Source organism: Phaseolus vulgaris, chromosome 1 (genome assembly GCF_051622355.1).
Source record: "Phaseolus vulgaris cultivar YP4 chromosome 1, ASM5162235v1, whole genome shotgun sequence".
NCBI lineage: Eukaryota > Viridiplantae > Streptophyta > Magnoliopsida > Fabales > Fabaceae > Phaseolus > Phaseolus vulgaris.
This window is the reverse complement of record NC_143498.1, coordinates 45,902,817-45,926,084: the sequence shown is the minus strand read 5'-3', so window position 1 is coordinate 45,926,084 and position 23,268 is coordinate 45,902,817. Positions and strand designations below refer to the sequence as shown.

Below are 23,268 nucleotides of genomic sequence, written 5' to 3'. Positions count from 1 at the left end.
TAGTATCTAGAGTAATTTTTATTATTAATAAAATTTATAAATTAGTTTCTAAATTTATATTTAATTAATTATCAAAATTTTAACAATCAACTTTAAAATATTAAATAATTGATAAAGTAATTTATAATTAAAATCTTGATAACTAATAAAATATTAATTTAAAAATTAGTTTATAAATTTTATTAACAAAATTATTTTAAATATTAATCATTTATTTATCTCAAATAATATATAATTTAATTAATATAATGATTAATTATTTTTTTAAAATTAATTTTTATTTAATAATTTCATATATACATCTTCAACACTGTTTATCAATAAATAATATTTAATGGTGCAGTTAAAGAGACCCAGCACACATAAAAAAATGTGTAGGATCCTAAGTAGTAGGGGTTACAAAACACACCCATGGGGCACACACTATGAAAAATATCCAACATTACATTAACAATTTAGGTTGAACTTTATTTTATTAAGGATAAAAAATATAAATTATGATAATATATAATTTTATTTTTCACTTATTCTAAAATTTTATTTTATTTACCTAAAATTCTAAATTCTCTACACATTCTTTAAGATTTACTATTCATCGGTCATTCTTTTCATGATTACGTTCCATCTTTGAGTAAAGAGTAGATTAATTACAATTTTGATTTAAGTAATAACTTCCTATTTCCCTTAAAATTAACCCTATATTTTTTTCTTCTCTTTTGTAAGTTTATGGAAGTTTTATACTTCATTTTTTTTCTAAATCAACTAAGTAACAAGAATGTTAAGCAACAAGTTTACCCTAAAATCTTAAAGTAATCCTACAAGTTTACTACTAGTATTATGGAAAAAGTGAGAAGTAGTTATTATCTCAGCAGCAAACAGAGAAATGAGAAGACAGAAAGGAAACCAAGGGGGTCCAAACTCATTGTCCTCACTACTGATAAGAAAATAGGCACCCACTACAAAATAGGACCAACCTCATTTATAAACATTGGGAGTGGAATATATGGTCCACTATGATCACCATGCCATAATTTCAATTAAAAATCGTGAAAAATACGATGGATATCAACAATTAAAATATAATTAATAAGAACATTTAAGAGATTTTTTTATCAACTAACAATAAATAAATTGAAAGGGACACATCTAATCCTCTTACTAACAAATTAAAAATTGTGCCTGTAGTTATGACAGCTTGCAGTTAGGGAGAAAGAGTTTAATTAGGAAATAGTTGTCCTTATTTTTCTCAAATGTTGGTTGTGCAGATAATTCAACCTTTATATAACCCTTGTATAATTAAGAGATAATTCAACCTTATATAAAAAGTTATCTATAGAAATCCTGAAAAAAATAGTTCCAATAAACGGACACACTCCATAGATCCACATGATCCAAAAAAGTCAAAATAGTTCCAAAAAGAACAACAACCAGGCACAATAAGTTGTACACAAAGAATTAAATCAAAATGGCAGAAGAAGAAAACCAACCGGAGACAAAGATGGGATGGGATCAATGTTCTGTGCTATCAGAATTGAATCAATATTTTGTGCCATCAAATTCTACCTTTGACTGCTAGTCAAGTCATACTATTTCTTTTATGCTCAGCTTGAAACCTCTTGTCTCATAACCAGAAGACTCACCTCTTTCTTCTTTCTTGCAAAACAGAAAGCATTCACCTTTCCCAGCCATTTAGTACTGAAAAAGGAGTTAAACTTACAAAGATTTGAAACCAAAATTCCATTTCCTTACCATAGAATATGACAAACTTTAAACCAGAGATGAGACTACATCCCCTAATTCAAGCCCAACATGTTTGACTACAACCCTTGTGAAAATGTTGTTACTGGTGCTGTTTAAGTCCCCTATTTTTCCATGCTCCAATTCCTACAAGATTACAAAAACATTTCCCAACTAAGAAGTTAACACTATTATAAGATACATATAAATCGTAGAAGGTAGCTTGTTGAATAGTAATCGCATCCAAGATTTTATTATATATAATTCCAGAGAATAAAAAGTAAATAAATTGTGCACCATAATTCAAAGCTTCTCATGAAAACTCCCAACACCATGATACTTACCTTCACATAAAACCTGATAACTACTTGATTGATCTAAGATACTGATTTGGACATAAAAGCTAGTGAGAAAAGGAAAAAATGAGAGCACACAATTTATTTTTCATCCACATTTAGACCTTCAGCTGAGCCATATGGAACAATTCTTCCTCATCCACTGTTCCATCTCTAAATTTGTAGTGGCTGGAAGTAACAGCTTGTAAGCAACATATCTAGTTTGATAGGTCCAAAATATCTCATTTTCAATTTTGATTTTTTTCTTAAGGCCATCAAGTGTTGCCTATATGGTTGCAGCTTCACTAAAACCAATTCACCCTTCTTGAATTCGAAATTCCTCCTCTTTAATTGCATATTTTTTCATAGTATGTTGGGCCTTCACTAAATTATGTTTCAGTTGAGTAAAGATAATTAATCTTTTTGTTGTAATAGTTCTTGCACATCAACATGATTATTAGAGTCATATATTTATTTCACAATTGCAAGTAGATCCACAGAGTAAACTACCTTAAAATGTGCTAGTGCTGAAATGGTATGATGCATTATACCAAAATTATACGCAAGGCAATAATTTGGTCCACCCTTTCATAAGTAAATCAAAGAAGGTACATTTCTAAGCAATAATTCATAGCTTCTGATTGACCATCAAACTGGGAATAATAAGATATGTACTCATGACTAGAGTAGTACCAAACTTGACAAAAAATGTAATGTCTGTGATGGTCTTTCCAATAAAATTGAGTTGCTACTTGAGTCAATGTCCTTATTATTCCTGTATGTCTCCCTAGAGTTGAGGAGTGGATTCTTTGGTGACTTATATTTTTTTTTATCAGAAAAAAGTAATTAAATAAGGGACTAGTTAACTATCATTGTCCAGCATAATTCAGCCCCCAAAAACATACAAAACTAGCCAAAGAAGGTATTCCTGAGCCCTCCAAAGTTGTAAACCTGGTGCACAACTATTCCTACATATGGCTAAGACCTCCATCAATTCTACTAATGGTCTACATACAACGTACAATGACAAGTGTAGGCCAAAAACATGACTTCAAGTCGAAGAGTTCAAAGATGACAACTTAACCCGAGTGAAATTGTGGGCTGTGATGTCTATTGTTTCTGTTCGTTGCCCTTCCCCAACTTTGCCTATATATATTCTCCAGCTGGATTTACAGGTTTTCTAGAAATTGATACGTGTGCCTCCCAGCCTTTTCCTTCACCCATTATAGGTTTTTATTTTCTTGCCCACTCCAAGTTGGTCTTGTTAGAAAATGATGTTTGGCAACACAAGGTGTATGTTAATTCCTGCAAACTTGTGTAGATCCACCCACTTCTACTCTTTGTGTACTGGTTGATTCCTCCATGGTTGTTGTATGGTTTTGCCATAGCCTACAAAACAGACACAAGATTCCTGCTCCAAACATTGTGACATAAACTTTCTTCACAAATTTACTCTAACATATCTCAATTCAAACAACCTCATTTTCTTCTCAAATCACTCTAAATCCACTCTTTCAAATTTCCTCCCAATCCAAACAAACATAAGAGGTAATGCCTAAACTTTGCAATGGCTTCTGTGATGGGTGATTTCTTTTGCAAAATAGGTGTCACTTTCTTAAACAAATATTAAATTAAAAGAAACAATTAGAATAAGGAGAGGGGACCACTCTGGCTAAGGATCTCTAAACTTCTAGACCAGAACAATTATCCTCACCCTGAGCCATGGGCGAAGCTATCATTGAATAATCCTTATTTCTACTTTAAACATTTTTAAATCTTTCTACTACTTTACTACTTCTATATTTTTTAGTAGTGAAAATATGTGTTATCACTCACCGTCTATCGACGAATTTTTTTCCATAATATCTTATTTTAACCAGTTAAATTCATATTCACGATGTTTGTATGTTAATATTTTTTTACATTTGATGTTAGTCTGGTGCATAATAATCATCTAAACACTCCAATTACAGTTGTAATGCAAAGGGTGAAATATTGGAGGTGGAAGGTGAGAACCGTCTTATGGTACTTCCATTTGAATCACGGTGATGACGAGATAAAACATATGTAACATGTGCCAAGTTTAGGTGGTGGCAGGTTGAATTACTAGAATGGGCCTATGATGGTTTGCTTTGTAAGACATAAAATGCATTTATATTTTCATTTATACTTTAATAAAATACAATAAATTATGGGTTGAAATTTGGAAACTGAACAAGAATGAGTGTGGATTAACCTAGTATTAAACAATCCATAATTTCTTTTACCAAAACGGGCCAATTTACCTTTAAAATTACTCAAGTTTGACTCATTTTGTGGAAGAAAACAGTGAAAAGTAGAACCTTAAACCAAAGTTGTCTTCAGTCCTACACTAAAACACCATTTCAATAAATTTTACAAAGAAAAGTGCTTTGTGAATTTCCCAAACAAATCAACCCATTTAGTGAAACAAACAGTAATCCAAGAGTTGAGAGTTGATTATGCCCTTGGAAGTGTTTTTTTTTTATCAGCAAACGCAATTCTGCAGTCCATCCATAAATGTAGCCTTTCTTGCACACAAAAATAACTATCTTTACGTTACTAATTGAAAAACATAAATATATCTTTAGGTTAACTCAATTTTGGTTCATATCTAGCTAAAATAGGGTTTCCACTATATGGTTTTAAGACATAAAATGCATTTATATTTTCATTTATACTTTAATAAAATACAATAAATTACGGGTTGCAATTTGGAAACTTGATAAGAATAGGGATGACATACTGCGGCAGATATTTTTTTATTGGCAAAAAAAAAAATTGAAGTATTTTAGGGATAATCCTTATAAAAAAACAAAGATGTCTTCCAACCTAAAACTTGCTTTGACGTGTTGAAGAAGACTGCGTAGCACAAAAGCTACAACGTCTATCCCATACCCAAAAATAAAAATAAAAACACCACCTCAAACATTGAGAAACCCTTTTCACCCCAATCTAGCTCCTCTAACGTTTCCTTTTTTGACTGTTCTCATGCATAACAAATGTTTTAGACACCAACCAGAGTAAGAGAAACATGTTAAGCGTAACTTTGAGGTAATCCATGACCAAACCTGCAACTGCACCATTGTAAAGACTTCAATGTAGTCTACGCGTCCATTCTTGAAAACCTTCTTATTTCTTTGTTTCCACAATTCACCTATAATGCAATCCACACACAATACCGAACTAGCCAAGCTCGAGGCCCGTTTAGAAAAACGCAAGGCGGGCTGCCTATTTCAACCCGTTGGCTCGCTTAGACCCGCCTCGCATAACCCTCAACCCACGCAAGTTGAGTGCGAGGCGGGGGGTGGGCTGTCCCGCATAACTCAGGTTTAGAAAATGTAGAAATTTTTTTCTGCACCCCCATATTTTCTTAATGCAGCCTTACATTTCACATTCCGAATTTTTTAATAACATCTTACTACGCAAGTCTCATGAGAATAATATTATGAGACCATTTACCTAATACATCTAAATAAAATAAAAATTAAATTTATTCAAAATTTCTATTTAAAAAATTATTTTTTATTAATTTTTAAAAAAAATATTTCTTATGCGAGCTGGCCTGCAGACCTGCGAACCAATCATTATGCGGAGTGGGCTAGAAAAATCAATCTTCATATTCTATGCGGGACGGACCAACCAGAACCGTAGTTTACTGGCCAAGTGCAGGATGGGTCAACCTGCGTTGTCATTCCTAGATAAGAAGAAGCGTGGATTAAGCTAGCATTAAACCATCCATAACTTTTTTTACCAAAATTTGGCTCATTTCAAAAAAAAAAAAAATTGACAAGTTGTAAATTCAAAAAAAGTAGAAAATTAAACGAAAGTTGGCTTTCACAAAAATATAATGGAAAAAAAATTTGAATATATTGATTATAATTATTAAATATGATCAAGTATTAGGGTTGAATGAGATTTTATAATATTTTTTCATACATATATAATAAGTTCCCTTTTTCATAAGTATTTTTTTTTCTTCATACATACCATATATAATAAGTTCCCTTTTTCATAAGTACAACCCAAGTTAATTTCTTAATCCGGCATTAAAATCGGAACAATGATGCGAAATACTAGAAAAGTACTTAATTAATTTCCAAAACAACTCAACCCATTTTACTGAAACAAAAAATTATCCAAGAGCTGAGAGTTGATTATGCCTTTGGAAGTGTGATCCCAAGATTTTAACGAAATATGTGAGTAACAGTTTTTTTTTCTCTTTTGCAAGTGTACTTTATCAAGTCTGGGACCAAATATCCTTCCAACTGTGTATTGTTCCATTCACAAGAGCTGAGAAGGGCAAAAGTCCTTACTACTCACTCCAAAACATGTTGCTGCCATATCAGTTTTCACATAAAAAGAAAAAGTATGGTTCTACTGTCCATAAAAAATACTATTTATTACACACATAAATATGATAAATATCAGTTGTCCGTCCATAAAAAAATGCAGTCTTTATTGCACAGAAAAAAAATACTATCTTTACGTTACAAATTGAAAAATAAAAATATATTTATTGACAAGTAAGGATAACGAGAAGTATACTAAAAATATATAGACAAATCTGAACATGGGCTTTCATGGAAAGGAACATGTACTGTGTTTCAGTGCAGAGTTATAGGGGAGGTTTTTTTTATGGGAAAAGAGAGAGAGTAGGGATCACACTTCTAATCAATTCTTTATTATATTTTTTACTACATATTTACCTTTTTTTTATGAGTGGGAAGCACCTCAAATACTTCTTTATTTATATATTCTTTCTCTTTAATAAAAAAAATAAATCATCTCAATTTTGATACATATCTAGCAAAAATATAGGCTTTCCACTGCACATATGTAGGCTATGTAGGACACTGATACGATATTGACACAAAATTACGTATAATATCTAAAATGTAGGACACGGGAACACGTATCTATATATTATATAATTATGAATTATATAAACTGACAATAAAGATTTATGTGTACAAGTATGTTTCAGATTATTTTTTCATGACTGGTTCAAAATGATTTGTTTCTTATTTTTATAATCATAATAAAAATTTATACAATAAATTTGAGTTTTTAGAAAATTGATTTATTTTTCTTTTTTAAAATTGTGTTAGAATTGTACTAGAATTGTCATAAATTCAATAAATACTTTTTGAATTGAACACTTCGCAAATACGTTACGAGTGTCTGTATCCGATATGACTATCCGACACCGACACCACACGTCATTTAATCAACTTAATTTTTTTTATACAATATTTGGATGGTGCGAAGTAATAAAATACTGTTGCATCTTCACCACGTAAAGGTGGTGGCTACAAATATGTGCGCAGATATGCATATGTTGCCACTTCAAAAACCCTCCCACCATATTTAACTCTGCTAAAACTGCATGTTCTTAATTCCTTCCTCAATCTCCATATATATCTTGTGTCCCATTCAGGCAAAACAAATTGAAAATGCTTTTGTTTCTGGAAAATAGTTACTAGGTTCTAGCGGTGGCTGCAGTAGGGTTTAAAGTTCTATTTGTTTTGTTATTGGGTCCGGTTGAATGGAGGGTGGGGGTAGTTTCAGGAATGGTAGTTCATCCATTTGCAGGGACAGTGATAAGGATATCTTCTCAAACTCATTGCACAAAGAGGATGATGAAGAGGCTCTCAAATGGGCTGCCATTCAGAAACTTCCCACCGTTTCGCGTATGAGGAAAGCTTTGTTCACTTCACCCGAAGGAGAAGTGAATGAGATTGATGTGCACAAACTTGGGTTGCAAGAAAGAAGAGTTTTACTTGAAAGACTGATCAGAACTGCTGAAGAGGACAATGAGAAGTTTTTGCTCAAGTTAAGGGAACGAATTGATAGGTAAGATTCCCCTTCTCTTTTGTTCTGATTCTAATGAAGTTGTCTTTGATCGAAATGCACTCATGGATGGCTTCTTCTCCTCCTATTTTGCTTCCTTGGATTGGATGATATCAGAGTTGGAATTGATCTTCCGATAATAGAGGTGCGGTTTGAGAACTTGAATGTGGAAGCAGAAGCTAGTGTAGGAACTAGAGCTTTGCCTACCTTCGCTAACTTCATGGTGAATATTGTGGAGGTGAGTATTGGTACCAGCTTTCATATTTAGTAGAACATGCACCTTGACCTTACAGAAGGAGTTCTAACATGTTGAATATTTGGTTTCACTTATTTTCGTTAAAAGGGTATGTTGAACTCTCTTCATATTCTACAAAGTAGAAAACAACATATACATATTCTCCAGGATGTCAGTGGAATAATAAAGCCTGGCAGGTAATGAAAGTGGTGTTCTTTATATATAATAAAGTTGTAATTAACCAGCACCTTCGGAACTAATATAATGTTTCCATTTCCTACTGTTCAGAATGACATTACTTTTGGGCCCTCCAAGTTCTGGAAAAACCACACTATTGTTGGCCTTGGCAGCAAGACTTGATCCAAAGTTAAAGGTTGGGGCATCAAAGAAAATAATTTTTTTTTCGAAAGATATTTCATGTTTTTTCTCTATTTTTTTAATCTTGGATCTCTAGGTGATTTAGTGTGGTTTCTTGATCAGTTTTCTGGAAAGGTGACTTATAATGGTCATGCGATAGATGAGTTTGTACCCCAAAGGACTGCAGCATATGTCAATCAAAATGATCTTCATATTGCAGAGTTGACGGTCAGAGAAACCTTAACCTTCTCAGCAAGAGTCCAAGGAGTTGGAACTCGTTATGGTTAGTCTGCAGCATGAATAATGACTTTTGTTCATGTTCAATGTTCAAAACACATGCTAACATTATACGTGAAATTTAAGTTTTGATTATGTGTATAAATTTTGGCTTTATGCAGATTTGCTTGCAGAATTGTCGAGAAGAGAAAAAGAGGCAAATATCATACCTGATCCAGATATTGATATCTACATGAAGGTAGGGTTGGTATAGATTAAATCCAATCTAGATCCAAAGAGAAATTGCACCATATCCATTTTTAATTTTTCAAATCTATTTTAAATAAATTAAATTTAAATTAAATCCACTTTTTCAATTAGATTAAATTTACTTTGTCAATTAGATTAAATCCATCTCGATCTAAATCTTGACTGACTCACCTCGATATGAACTCGAGCCCACTTGGCTCGACATAGATTTAGGCCCACTCGGCTTGATATGGAACCTAGCTAACTCGGCTCAACAAGGGCCTGGACTGACTCGACTTACGCCCGGACCGACTTCATTGAACTTGGGCCTAGGTCTACTCAACTCGACATGGGACCGGGTCGACTCAACTCGATCTAGGTCCAGATAGACTCGACTTGACACGGGCCTAGGCCCACACAACTTGACATGGGCTGACTCGGCTTGACTTGGCTCGACATGGGTCCAGTGCCAACTTGACCTTGGCCTAGTGACGACTCGACTTGGGGTCAGGCCAACTCGGCTGGACATCAGTAAGGGACGACTCAGCTCAACATGGGCGTGGGCCGACTCTGCTCGACATTGACCTGAGTTGACTCGAATCGACATCAACCCGAGCCGACTCGGCTCGACATCAGCCCGGGTTGACTTTGTTGAACATCGTCCTGGGCTGACTCGGCTCGACATCGGCTCGGACCGACTCGACTCGATATCGGCCCGGGCCGACTCGGCTCTACATTGGCCAAAACCGACTCGGCTCGACATCGGCCTGGGTCCACTCTTGACATGGTCCCGGGCTGACTCAGATCGACATGGACCTGGGCCGACTTTGGTCGACAATGACCCGGGTTGACTCGGATCGACATGGGCCCTGGGCCGACTCAGCTGGATATTGATCGGGGCCGACTTGGCTCGGTATGAGCTCGAATCGACTCGGGTCAATATGAGTTTGAATCAACATAGGTTCGGGCCGACTCGGCTCGACATCGGCCTGAGCCGACTTAGCGCGACATCGGCCTAGACGGACTCGGATCGACATGGTCCCGGACCGACATGGGCCCGAACCTACTCTGCTCGGCTTTGGCCCTCGCCAAGTCCAGTCGACATGTAAGCTGGTACCTCGGCTCGACATGGGCACAGGCCCATTCAGCTCGACATTGGCCGGATTGACTCGACTCGACATAGGTCTGGACCGACTCGGCTCAGCATAGGCTCGTGTCGACTTTGCTCGACATGGGCAGTGCCGACTCGACTTGGGCTCTAGCCCACTCAGCTCGACTTAGGCCCTGGTTGACTCGGTTCAACTTTGGCTTGGGCCGACTCAATTCAACGATCGACTCGACACAACTTTGGCACGGATCAACTCAGCTTGACTTGAGCCCTGACCGACTCAACTCAACATGGACTCGGACCAACTTTGCTCGACTTGGACCCGGATTGACTCGACTCAACCTGGAGCCGGACCAAGTCAAAATCCAACCTAAAATTCATTTTGGATAATCCAAAAATATATACAATTTATACCTAATCCATATCTAATTAAATGGATTGAACTTAAAATCTAAAATTATAGATTTGGATTTGAGATAAATCCATTTAAATGGATTAAAAGTAATATCAATTTAGATAATTATAAATTGGATTTCAGAATTTGGATTTTTTTTCCGCGTTCGTGTAAGGTAACAAAGAGTGCACACTTGTAAGGAATGTGTTTTTCCCATTTGACTTTCATCCCTAAGCCTTTTTTATATTATTGATTCCTGGTAGCAATTCAAGACAAAGACAAAGAAGTATGACAGCTTAGCAATGTTACTATAATACCCCGTTCAATTTTGGATATTCCTCTCTTCTTCAACTTCTTCCTATGAATTGCAAAATTTCTCGTCCAGAAGGGTTCCTTTGAAGAAAACATAAGTGATAAATTAGATATACGAAAAGCAAAACGGTGAATCAGAAGATTCATCTTTTTCCATATAGATATTAACTGGTTGTCCTTTTGACTCTTAATACTCAGGCTGTAGCAACTGAAGGCCAGAAAGCAAATTTGATAACAGATTACATCCTAAGGGTATAAGATCTATTCTTTCTAAAGCCTCTCTAATCATCTTGACTCAGTATAATATTTTCTTTTAATGTTGAATTTCTATTTGCAGATTTTAGGACTAGAGATATGTGCTGATACCGTTGTAGGAAATACAATGTTAAGGGGAATCTCTGGTGGACAAAAGAAACGCCTTACAACAGGTAAAACAAAACCTTTCTCAATGACGAAGTGTACTAAGTTTACAGCACTCAATTAAATGAATGTATATATGTGAGAAATTTAATCATTATAAACTTGTAAATGCAGGAGAGATGCTGGTTGGACCAGCTAAAGCTCTATTCATGGATGAAATATCTACTGGTTTGGATAGCTCAACAACCTTCCAAATTGTGAATTCACTCAAGCAATGTGTTCACATTCTCAAAGGAACAACAGTCATCTCACTCCTGCAGCCAGCGCCCGAGACTTACAATCTTTTTGATGACATTATTCTACTCTCTGATAGTCATATAGTGTACCAGGGTCCCCGCGAATATGTGCTTCAATTTTTCCAATCAATGGGTTTTCAATGTCCTGAGAGGAAAGGTGTGGCAGACTTTTTGCAAGAAGTAAGTGTCCATCTGTATTGTCTCAACGATGTAATCTGTGTGCACCGGTATAAGAGAGTTTTATAAATTTAATTGTGACCATTGATTATTATATGCTATAGGTAACATCAAGGAAAGACCAGGAACAGTACTGCACACACAAAGATCAACCTTATAGATTTGTCACAGCCAAAGAGTTCTCAGAGGCACTCAAGTCATTTCATGTTGGGAGAAGTCTTCGTGAAGAACTTGATAGTGAATTTGACAGGTCTAAGAGTCACCCAGCTGCTTTGACAACCAAAAAGTTTGGAGTGGGGAAATGGGAACTGTTAAAAGCTTGCTTATCAAGAGAATATTTACTTATGAAGCGCAATTCATTTGTTTACATCTTCCGGTGGAGCCAAGTAGGTTTGGGAATTAGAATGGTTCATTTTATTGTCGTGTCATCTAATGCTATTATTGTCTTACTCATTGCTTCTCCCTCCATTTAGCTTGCTGTAATGGCATTTATTGCCATGACCATCTTCCTTCGGACTGAGATGCGCAGAGACTCTGTGACTGATGGCGGGATATATGTCGGTGCATTGTTCTTTGGCCTTGCTGTGATTATGTTCAATGGACTTGCTGAACTTCCCATGGTCGTTTTAAAGCTTCCTGTTTTCTACAAGCAAAGGGATAATCTGTTTTTTCCTTCATGGGCATATGCTCTGCCTGCATGGATCCTAAAAATCCCTATAACTTTTCTAGAAGTTGCTGTGTGGCTATTCCTAACCTACTATGTCATTTGATTTGATCCAAATATTGGAAGGTAAAAACAACTTTGTGTTTACACATACTCAACAACCATGCTCGTTGATCTTTCTAGTCTCATTTTCTACTTGAACCCTTAAAATAAAAAATAACATTCATTTTATGTCTACATAATGCAGATTTTTTAGACAATACCTTGTTCTTTTAGTGGTGAACCAGATGGCTTCCGCATTATTCCGATTTCTTGCAGGAGTTGGGAGGGAATTGAAAGCAGCTTTAGCACTTGGGTCATTTACAGTGACCTTCCTTTTTAGTACGAGTGGTTTTATCCTATCAAAAGGTACCATGGATACAAAATAGACCAATCCCATGCTTTCCATTATGTTCTACACTAACAATGCACTTTTGTCCTCTTTATGGTCCCAGACAACATAAAAAAATGGTGGTTATGGGGCTTCTGGATATCACCTATGATGTACGGACAGAATGCTATGGTAAATAACGAGTTCCTTGCAGAGAGATGGAGGCATGTAAGTTTAAATAGTATATACCTGCATGCCTTCTTTAATTATAAATAATATCATATTTCAACATAATTTTTTACGATAGGTTCTACCAAACTCCACGGAGCCTCTTGGAATCGAAGTTTTGAAATCACGGGGATTCTTCATCCAATCATATTGGTTTTGGATAGGCGTTCTGGTTTTGATTGGATATACATTACTTTTTAACTTTGGCTACATCCTTGCTCTTACGTATTTGAGCAGTGAGGGTCTTCGGCTTAAATATTCAATAAACCATATATCTAAGTAAATCTATCTATTAATTTGATAAAATTGATTTTTCAGCACCCGGGAAGCAACATGCATTTATATCCGAAGAACTTGAAAACAATGAGCAAAATGGTGGTAGTAATAAAGGAATTAATGCGATGAGATACATAAAATATAACTTCACTGATCACTCAATTAAAGGTACTTCTTCTCTTAACGACAGATAACATTAGATTTGTAATATTTTCAATTCACATTACGTCTAATGGATAACGCTGGAACTACTTCATAGTGAGAAATGATGGAGGTATATGTCGAAATACATCTTCTCATACTTTTCCCACTAGCTATAGAGGAATGGTTCTTCCTTTTGAACCACATTCTATCACCTTTGATGAAGTAATATATGCTGTGGACATGCCACAGGTAATGTAGAAACAAAATTAAACCATTTTTGAAAACTCATGCATATAATGTGAATTAAAAATTATCAAATACTTGCAGGAAATGAGGAACCAAGGAGTTGTTGAGAATAAATTGGTTCTTTTGAAGGGTGTCAGTGGATCCTTCAGGCCAGGTGTTCTCACTGCTCTAATGGGTGTCACCGGAGCAGGCAAAACAACTCTGATGGATGTACTTGCTGGTAGAAAAACCGCAGGATATGTTGTAGGGAATATCACAATCTCTGGGTATCAGAAAAAGCAAGAAACATTTGCAAGAATTTCAGGATACTGTGAGCAAAACGACATCCACTCTCCTCATGTTACTGTGTATGAATCCTTGCTTTATTCAGCATGGCTCAGATTGTCCCCAGACATCAATGCTGAAACCAGAAAGGTTGGTATCTAAATTTTATGTCTTTGACAGTCATTCATGCTAATTCATTGTAGTTTAACAAAGGCTGCCAACTAGTTTGAAAACTTGAGGTTGCCATGAAGTAACCATTTCAGTAATTCTGCATTCTTGTCTAATGTGGCTTAGAGTTTGCAAGCAAATTTTCACAGTAATTTGTAACCGCCAAAACCAAAATTAGAATCTATTACCATTCATGATTGGAATTATTAAGTCCTAAATAACAAAGGAAACAAAATTATAAGTGTTTAAACCAAAAAAAATACCTCGATGTTTGACGCTGATTAATGGTTGCAGATGTTCATTGAGGAAGTCATGGAACTTGTGGAACTGAAACCACTAAGGCATGCATTAGTAGGGTTGCCAGGTGTTAATGGTCTCTCAATAGAGCAACGTAAAAGGTTGACAATTGCAGTTGAACTTGTAGCAAATCCTTCCATAATATTCATGGATGAGCCAACTTCTGGGCTAGATGCAAGAGCAGCTGCTATTGTCATGAGAACGGTTAGGAACACGGTAGACACTGGAAGAACAGTTGTTTGTACCATCCATCAGCCTAGCATAGACATATTTGAATCATTTGATGAGGTGAAAAACAAAATCAGTGTACCAAGTTTACTCTGCTTTCCGTAACCAAGTTTCTAACCTTTTGTCACTACAAAATGCAGATTTTTCTAATGAAGCAAGGGGGGCAAGAGATATATGCGGGGCCACTTGGACTTCGTTCTTCCAATTTAATTAGTTACTTTGAGGTGAAAATATGAAAATGAGGAATACTGAACTCATGTTTTGTTTCAAATCAATCTTCATGCAAAAGTTTCACTCATGTCACGCTTTTACTCTGAAGGAAATCCAAGGTATCGATAAGATTAAAGATGGCTATAATCCAGCAACATGGATGTTGGAAGTCACAAGTTCAGCAAAAGAAAAGGATTTGGAGATTGATTTTGCCGAGGTGTATAAAAATTCGGAGTTATACAGGTATTTGCAGTTGTATAGTGTAATAAAACTAGAGACTCGAAAGTAATAGGATAGATAGCACTTAAGGTCTAAAAGGGCAATAATGTTTTGTTTATTATTAGAACTATTTTCAGTTCAGAAGTAGAGTGGTTGTTGATATATGGTCTTTGTCATTTGTCATAGGAGAACTAAAGCACTTGTTAAAGAATTGAGTACTCCATCTCCTGGTTCAAAAGACCTTTATTTTTCTTCACAGTACTCAACTTCCTTCTTCACCCAATGCATGGCTTGCTTATGGAAACAACATTGGTCTTACTGGCGCAATTCTCAATACACTGTTTTAAGATTTCTATTCTCCACTACTGTAGCTGTTTTGCTTGGAAGCATGTTTTGGAACCTTGGCTCCAAAATGTAAGATCAAACAAAAAAACTTTGACATGTGAATCTCATTTGTTTTGTTGTGACTGTTTCATCAAACATGAAACTTTCCCATCAATTATTGCAGTGAAAAGCAACAAGATCTTTTCAATGTCATGGGCTCCATGTATGCTGCTGTTATCCTTCTTAGTATTAAGAATTCTAGTGCTGTGCAGCCAGTAGTTGCTGTTGAGCGGACAGTCTTTTACAGGGAGAGAGCAGCTGGAATGTATTCAGCTTTTCCATATGCTTTTGCCCAGGCAAGCAATTCCACTTTCTAAATATATGTCTTTTATTTGAGTGTTATTTGATCCTAAATCATAATGTTCACAACAATTAATATAGAAAATAAAGGAAAAATAAGTGATCTCAATCACTGATGAAAAACCAACTGTTAATATTATGTATACATGCATAAAAATCATGAATGTGTTGGAAATTTATTCATTAAGTTTTTCGTCAACAACCAGGATTAGTTACTTCAACCTCTAAACTCTAAAGAAAGTAACTCCTTCAGAGGAGTCAAATCCAAAAGTAATTGATACTTTTTTTGTTAGTAATTAAGGTGATTATCACCAGGATTTGAAATTATTACTTCTATTTACCTCTTTTTTTTTTATCAGCAATGAATAAATAAAATTAAAAGAGATACTTCAGAGGTATCCCAACCCATATGCAGACCCAAAACTATTACACCCTCTCATGGATTAAACAGAATTATACACTCAGAAGCTTTTAACAGCTAAACCAAAAGCATTAAAACAGAATAACAGAAGGGTGTTTGAACAACAGAATAACATCAAGAAAACTATTCTACCACCATCCTTCCTTGAATACATAAGGGGAGGCAAAGCCTAATAAGCCACTACAGAAAGAAAGAAACCAGCCACAAGTGGCACCAAACACCCACCAACCCTGCATAAAAAGCCAGAAAAAAAAAACTCAGCTTAAGCTCATTGCCACCAACACACACACGCCTATACTGTACCAAAGCACCACACCATATAACTCGAAAACAGGGGATTTCGCAGCAGTAATGCCTTAGAATAACTCCAGAACAGGAGGTACAAGCCCGATCAATTCCTTCTATTAATTTCTGCATTCCTTCTTTCTAATCTATATTTCTGTTGCAGGTTCTGATTGAGCTCCCGTATGTACTTGGACAAGCTGTAGCCTATAGCATTATAATTTATGCGATGATTGGTTATGAGTGGACTGTGGCTAAATTTTTCTGGTGCCTATTCTTCATGTACTTTACCTTCCTATACTTCACCTACTATGGAATGATGGCAGTGGCATTGACCCCTAACGAACACATCTCCACTATAGTTTCTTCAGGATTTTATGCGGTGTGGAATATCTTCTCAGGATTCATAGTCCCACGGCCAGTAAGTTTAGTCTTTCATATTTAGTGCACTGTAGATTCATGCTCTCTAAGCATAGAAGGTAGCAAATTTAGGATAATATTCCTTTTTGGCATGGTATACCAGCGGATCCCGGTATGGTGGAGGTGGTTCAGTTGGGTAAATCCAATTTCTTGGAGTTTGTATGGATTGCTGGCTTCACAATATGGAGATATAAAGCAAAGCATTGAATCCAGTGATGGGACAACAACAGTGGAAGGCTTTGTGAGAAGTTACTTTGGTTTCAAGCATGATTTTCTTGGAGTGGTTGCAGCTGTGATGGTTGCATTCACAGTTGTTTTTGCATTGGTCTTTGCTATATCAGTGAAAATGTTTAATTTCCAGCGACGTTAGAAAACCATTCAAGTATTTCGTACAGAAATGTTCAACGTAACATTTGTAAGAAAATATCTTCATAGCTCACTACTATTTTTTTTTTATCAACAAAGAATGAAATTAAATTAAGAGGGATAAAAAAGGGTATTCCAACCCTTTTACACAATCCAAACCACATTAAGAGATTACCAAATAAAAGAAAGAATACTGAGAATGAAGAAAATATGTGTTGTTTACTGCATAAACTAAACACCCTGCACCAGCCAGCACCTGCCTCTATTGAGCTGCTATAGAGATGCAATCTGCAGCTTCAATACCACCAAAACACACCGAGAAAATTAGCTACCTCCATCAACTCATTAACTTTCTACAGCGTCTTCAGTTGCTCCATTTTGAAGATTGGCTTCACCCTATAACAACCAAGTAACTCCACAGAAAAGTCAAATGTTAAGGCCTTGAAATCCACCTTCCAGCTTGGCTTAAAAAACCTTCCAGCATGTCTATCTGTAAGCCCACTACATGTTCGCACCATGCCCGTCCCAGCTGCAAAAAATCCATCAATTCCATGTCTGGATCCCCACCACACCACTAATGCTTCCTTACACATGTGAGACCACTAGTTGCACGTGATTGGCTCTTGCCAGGAACACCATCCAGCACCAGTAATCCCCCCTACCAGTGCACCAAGCTGAGCTCCAAGCATAAGCCAAGAATTTCCACCTTTCTTTGATAAAATATCCCCTGCTTCTACCGCACCAAACATCCACTCTCTTTTGCAACTCTCTCCTCTTTAATGGTCTACAGCAGTGTCCAAGCCTAGGCTTCTTACATCATAACAGCTTCAAGACACCGTTAACCTGCCCATCTTACGTCCTCTTGTGTGCTAAACCAAAACTTTACCACAACTACTACTACTTGACCAAAGCTCCATATTCTGATCACCACCAAACCAATCAGGCATCACAGCTGCGTAGATTCTTGAGAGTGTAGCAAACTCATGCATCTGCCTCCAGCCGCTCATATAAACCTCTACCTTCTGTCCATATAACTTCTCTACCTTTCCTTACTTCTCTACTTGAAGTTCAGGCTGAAAACGTAAGCCTGAAGTGACTTCTTCAAGAGCTGATGTGTCTTGAAATAGTCCATGATTTTTACACTCCCTAGCCATAAAACCTCAATAGCTCTGATTGTCACACTTTGGTTCCAGCATTTCCCTATAATGCAGACCAACACAAATGTTGCTTAAGTGTGCTTACCAAGATTCCATACCAGCACACCCTAAACTTCAGACCAGCCTCCAATTTACTCCCCTACCCTTCTTCAATGCAGACCGACAGGTTGGGACTGTGGTAACAGCACCTGGGGCCCCTCCATCTATTACTCCTGCAAGGCAAACACTACCACTTTTAATGGATGCAAATGGAGCCTTTAGATACCAACATTCCTCCAGCACTGCAAGACCTCTCCCAGTGTGCATAAAACCAGATACACTTGCCCCTGACTGGACCACAAAGATAGCTTCCACGGTCCCATTGAACATCTAGATTCCTGAACAAAGTGGTAACCTGCTGTGATTTCGTGAGTATCCCAACATTCTGTTTTTGAGCATAGAAATACCAGAACCAACATAAATACCAGAAATACCATAAAACAGAAGAACCAGAACCGACATCACAAGCAACAAAGCCACAGATCTAGCCTAGGCTTAGATTTGTTACTCCTTCATCTCTACTTCCCTCAACCGCAGCTCCAGGACTCAAGTCATGACCTTATTCCATAAGAGACAAAACTGATGCGCTAAGGACCCCTGCACCTGCAACATAACATCTCAGGAGTAATGAGTGCAACCCTCTTCCCATTCCATCATACTACACCAGAATCCTAATAAAGCTTGACGCCTGTGAGCCCTACTTATAGCCTCTAATGCATAGCATTGGGTTGAGAACCCAGTCGACGTACGAGTCGTTAAAGGAGTGCACCTTATGCTTCATCCAGAGCCAAGATTTGAGTTGAGCCTTCTGAAACACCTCCTCCGCATCAACTACCCCTTGCTTAAAAACAATCAGGTTCCTTTGATCCCAAATACATCTAATAATAGTTGCCCAGACACCTTTCCATACCAGATTTTTCTTATTACTGGTTTGGCTCAGATAAAATCTAAGGAAGTGCAAATTTAAGACATTTTGTTGAACAAAAGATACACCTATCCATTTGAAGCACAGCGACCAGACCCTTTGAGCATATTTACACTCCAGAAAAAGATGTTGGCATGACTCCTCCTTTGACTGACACATTGCACATAGCGTAGAGTTCACCGTGACGCCTCTCCTACTCAAACTCACCCTTGTTGGGATTCTACCCAGCAACACCCTCCAAGCAGTCATCACCACATTTGGGAATGCCTTAGCCTTCCAGAGGAGTTTGAAGACTTCTAAGCAAGGGCCTCTAGATTGCTTACTTAAGCATTCATAAGCAGAGTTCACAGAAAATAACCCTGGTACTTCCTTCCCCCACACCTGCACATCCTTGACATTCTTTTTCATTATAGCCCCAGTTAAAAGCATAAGATCTGCTTCCATTGCGGACTCCACCCCAGATTCCACCTCCATTATGAATTAACCCAAACACCTACCTCACCCACTGTTTGGCCCTTATTTAGGGACAGGGAGTACAATTTGGGAAACAAAGATTTGAGATTAGTACTTCCAATCCACACCTCCTCCCAGAATTTTACTTTGTCCCCACAACCTAGTTCCCAACTTAATTCTTCCTGGAACCATCCTTTTCCTCCTCCCTCCTTACATAGTTTATTAAGGTCTCTCCACCGCCACAACTGAAATTTAATAGAAGTTTGTGCGCTTTCGATCTCCAAACCATACTTTGAGGCCAAAATCTCCTTCCACCTTCCTTCCTCTTGAGAAATACAACGCCATATCCACTTTGCTAGGAGGGCATGATTAAACTTTCGTATATCTTTTAAACCCAGGCCTCCCTCCTCCTTAAGTCTACAAACATCTTTCCAACTTACCCAGGAGATTGGTTTATTCGCTTTACCCCAACCTCATAAGAATCTCCTTTGGATACTAGTAATCCTTTTGCAAACTAAGTCCGGTACTCTGAAAAGGGAGAGATAATACAAGGGTATGACAGTAATGACAGATTTAATAAGGCAAATTCTCCCTGCCAAGTCAAGAATCTACCTTTCCACACACTGAGCCTAGCTTTTATCTTAATAATGACAGGTTCCCAAAATTTCTCCTTCCTTGGGTTTCCTCCCACTTCAATTCCCAAATACTTAAACGGTATCCCCATATGTGTACAGTTCAGAGTCTTTGTGTAACAAGCTAGAGAATTACTTTGAACATTGATGTCTGCTAGCTTTGACTTATGGAAGTTAATCTTCAGTCTTGAGGCTAGTTCGAAGCCCCTTAGGATGGCCTTCAAAGTTATCACATTATTAAGGGAGTCTTCACAAAGAAAAAGAGTATCATAAAAGAAATCTCATCTAACCGAGTCATATGCTTTTTCGAAGTCCACCTTTAGACAAAGCCCTCTTCTCCCCTTCCTTCTAAGTTCCTCTACCATTTCATTAGCCATAAGCACACTGTCTAAGATCCCTCTTCCTTTTACAAAAGTTGATTAGCTTTCATCTATCAAGGATGGTAACACCTTCTTCATTCTACTAGCCAACACCTTAGATATGATTTTGTATAAGGCTCCAACTAGTGAGATAGGTCTATAATGCTCCAGCATAGAGGGGTCCCTAACTTTAGGGATTAAAGCTATGAAGGAAGCATTACAACCCTTCGGGATACTCCCAGTCTCATGAAACAAAGTCAGTGCTGCCAAGATCTCATCTTTTATAAACTCCCGGTTCTTCCGAATGAAATTCAAATTGAACCCATCTGGTCCGGGGCTCTTTGATCCATCACACTGCCACACTGCATCCCTAATCTCCTTCTCTGAAAATACAGCTATGAAGCCCTCATTATCAGTCGTGGTTAAAGACTTGAGCTCGACTTCATCCAGTCTTACCCCTAGATCTTTCGTTGCTCTGAATCTATATTCGAATAACTTCTTCGCCTCTAAACGGACCGTACAAGGTTCCTCACACCAATGATCCCCCACCTGGACACCCTTCAATTCATTCCTTAGCCTTCTCCACCTCAAAGATGAGTGAAAGAATCTAGTACAGGAGTCCCCACTCTTAAAGCAGTTTGCTCTTGCCTTTTGACAGCTAAGGGATTCAAGTTTCTTATCATTCTCTTTTAGATGACTTACCAACTCCAGTCTTCTCAACCTCTCACATTTCGCTAAGCCACCAGAGTAGTATTGGCTGTCAAGAGCCTCCAGCTCCTGTAGGATCCTCCTCTTGGAAGTATCAAGGTTTCCAAACACATCCATGTTCCAAGATTTCAGATCTTGCTTGAGGAGTTTTAGTTTTTCTTTAAATTTCGTTAAGCCATTCCCCTGAATAGAGTAAGACTGCCATTTCTCCTTCACCATCCTGCTAAAACCTCTCTCGAACAGCCAAGCATCTATGGTTCTGAACGGTTTTGGACCTCAGTTCTTCTCCACAGACTTAACTACCAGTGCACAATGGTCTGACACTTCCCTTCGAAGGACATATTGTTTACTCTTGGGCCATAGTATAGCCAATCCTCAGTAATAAGCACTCTATGAATTCTACTCTTAGCCGTTCCATCTGGTTTAAACCACGTAAACTTCTTGCCCACCAGAGGTAAATCTAGAAAAAAGTTGGAGTCAATGAAGCTATTAAAGCCAGTTACTTCGCTTGTTTGTTCACCCCTGTCCCTGATGCCTTTCCTCTCGTTTCTACTTCTCACAACATTAAAATCTCCACAGAGGCACCAGGCCAATACGTGCGATGTCTGTTTTACACACCTAGAGGAAGTTTTTAGGTGTTGGCCATAAATAGCAATATACTAGTTCCCATCACGTGACTTTCATAATCAAAAACTTCCTTATGCCACATAGACAACAAACTTCCACTGCCTTCATCTCCTTTATTGTGGATCCAACCAACTTTGTTATCCCCCCAAAACGCAAAACATCTAGCATCCGAGAACTCTTTAGACTTTGTTTCTTGTACACAGACAAAATCAACTTCCTCCCGTCTATAATATGTCTCATATACCTAGCTTTGGTACCTTCCCCCAGCCCTCTTATGTTTAGATTGACTATAATCATAAAAACCGATCCTTCTTTCCCTCCTCCGCACTCTTCATGATCTCCAAATCTTACTTCCAGGTTTGAATATTCCTCGACTACCTCTTGTTCATCCCCACGACATGTGATTCCTACTATATTTTTTTTATTTATCAATTAAGTGTATCATAGTCCGATTATAAATTTGGCATCTCTTAATTGTTGAAATAGTTTCCTAGAAATCAGAGTTAATTCCGAAAAGGACGAAAGAGAGGAATATTCACTCTTAAAATGAACTAACAAAAATGAAAAAGAAAAAAAATCATTAATATCACAGTAAAGTTGTTATGATCCATCTTTCCTTTCTTTCAGTCTAAGCTCCTATCGGCACGAGTTGTGCCATTCATCTCTCATCAACCATGATGAAACAGAGGGGAGGGGCCTTTTAGACAGTGTGTTAATATCAAATGAAACCTTGGAGGAAGTGAAAAGAAAGAAATCATCGTGTTTACTCCTAATGGTTGATTATGAAAAGCATATGATTCAATGCATTGATATTTTCTATATTATATGTTAGACATGCTTGGGTTTGGGGGTAAATGGATTAGATGGATAAAAGCATGCCTAGAGTTCGCTTATGTGTCAAAATCCTTGTAAATGGGAGTCCAAAAAAGGAATTCAAACCTAGAAAGGGTCTTAGACAGGGTGATCCCCTTGCTCCCTTTTTATTCCTAATAGTGACTGAGGGTTTGGCAGGAGCGGTCAGGTAAGCAGTCATCAAGGATTTGCTTCAAAGTGTGGAGGTTGGGTATAAAAGTGTAAAGGTTAACATGTTGCACTTTGTCGACGATGCTCTCTTCTTCTGCAAGGATAGCCCACAAAACATAATGGTGATCAAATCTATATTATGTTGGTTTGAGTTGGCTTCTAGGCTCAAGGTCAATTTGAGTTGGCTTCTGGGCTCAAAGGAAGTTCTTAT

At 37.3% G+C, this 23,268-nt stretch overlaps 1 protein-coding gene and 1 pseudogene across 3 annotated transcripts in view; both read left to right on the top strand.

Moving 5' to 3' along the window:
- The first annotated feature begins 7,430 nt into the window (after positions 1–7,430).
- Positions 7,431–12,441, top strand: LOC150029662 (pleiotropic drug resistance protein 1-like; annotated as a pseudogene). The gene is made up of 10 exons (XR_016521737.1): positions 7,431–7,946; positions 8,061–8,181; positions 8,287–8,375; positions 8,467–8,551; positions 8,659–8,818; positions 8,934–9,010; positions 11,013–11,066; positions 11,152–11,242; positions 11,349–11,650; positions 11,752–12,441. The product of XR_016521737.1 is annotated as a pleiotropic drug resistance protein 1-like (transcript).
- Positions 12,310–23,268, top strand: part of LOC137814343 (pleiotropic drug resistance protein 1-like) — a 42,199-nt gene continuing 31,240 nt past the window's right edge. The window contains exons 1-14 of one of the 2 annotated variants that reach the window (XM_090303822.1): positions 12,310–12,437; positions 12,559–12,719; positions 12,806–12,909; positions 12,989–13,145; positions 13,228–13,353; positions 13,445–13,578; positions 13,657–13,989; positions 14,302–14,592; positions 14,673–14,756; positions 14,852–14,985; positions 15,148–15,375; positions 15,470–15,641; positions 16,515–16,769; positions 16,872–17,205. In XM_090303822.1, coding sequence (XP_090159948.1) covers positions 12,599–12,719; positions 12,806–12,909; positions 12,989–13,145; positions 13,228–13,353; positions 13,445–13,578; positions 13,657–13,989; positions 14,302–14,592; positions 14,673–14,756; positions 14,852–14,985; positions 15,148–15,375; positions 15,470–15,641; positions 16,515–16,769; positions 16,872–17,138 — 2,406 coding nt within the window. In that variant the 5' untranslated portion in view covers positions 12,310–12,437; positions 12,559–12,598 and the 3' untranslated portion in view covers positions 17,139–17,205. Of the gene's footprint in view, positions 12,438–12,558; positions 12,720–12,805; positions 12,910–12,988; positions 13,146–13,227; positions 13,354–13,444; positions 13,579–13,656; positions 13,990–14,301; positions 14,593–14,672; positions 14,757–14,851; positions 14,986–15,147; positions 15,376–15,469; positions 15,642–16,514; positions 16,770–16,871; positions 17,206–23,268 lie in introns of those variants that run through there. The other variant, XM_090303820.1, reaches the window with a different exon arrangement.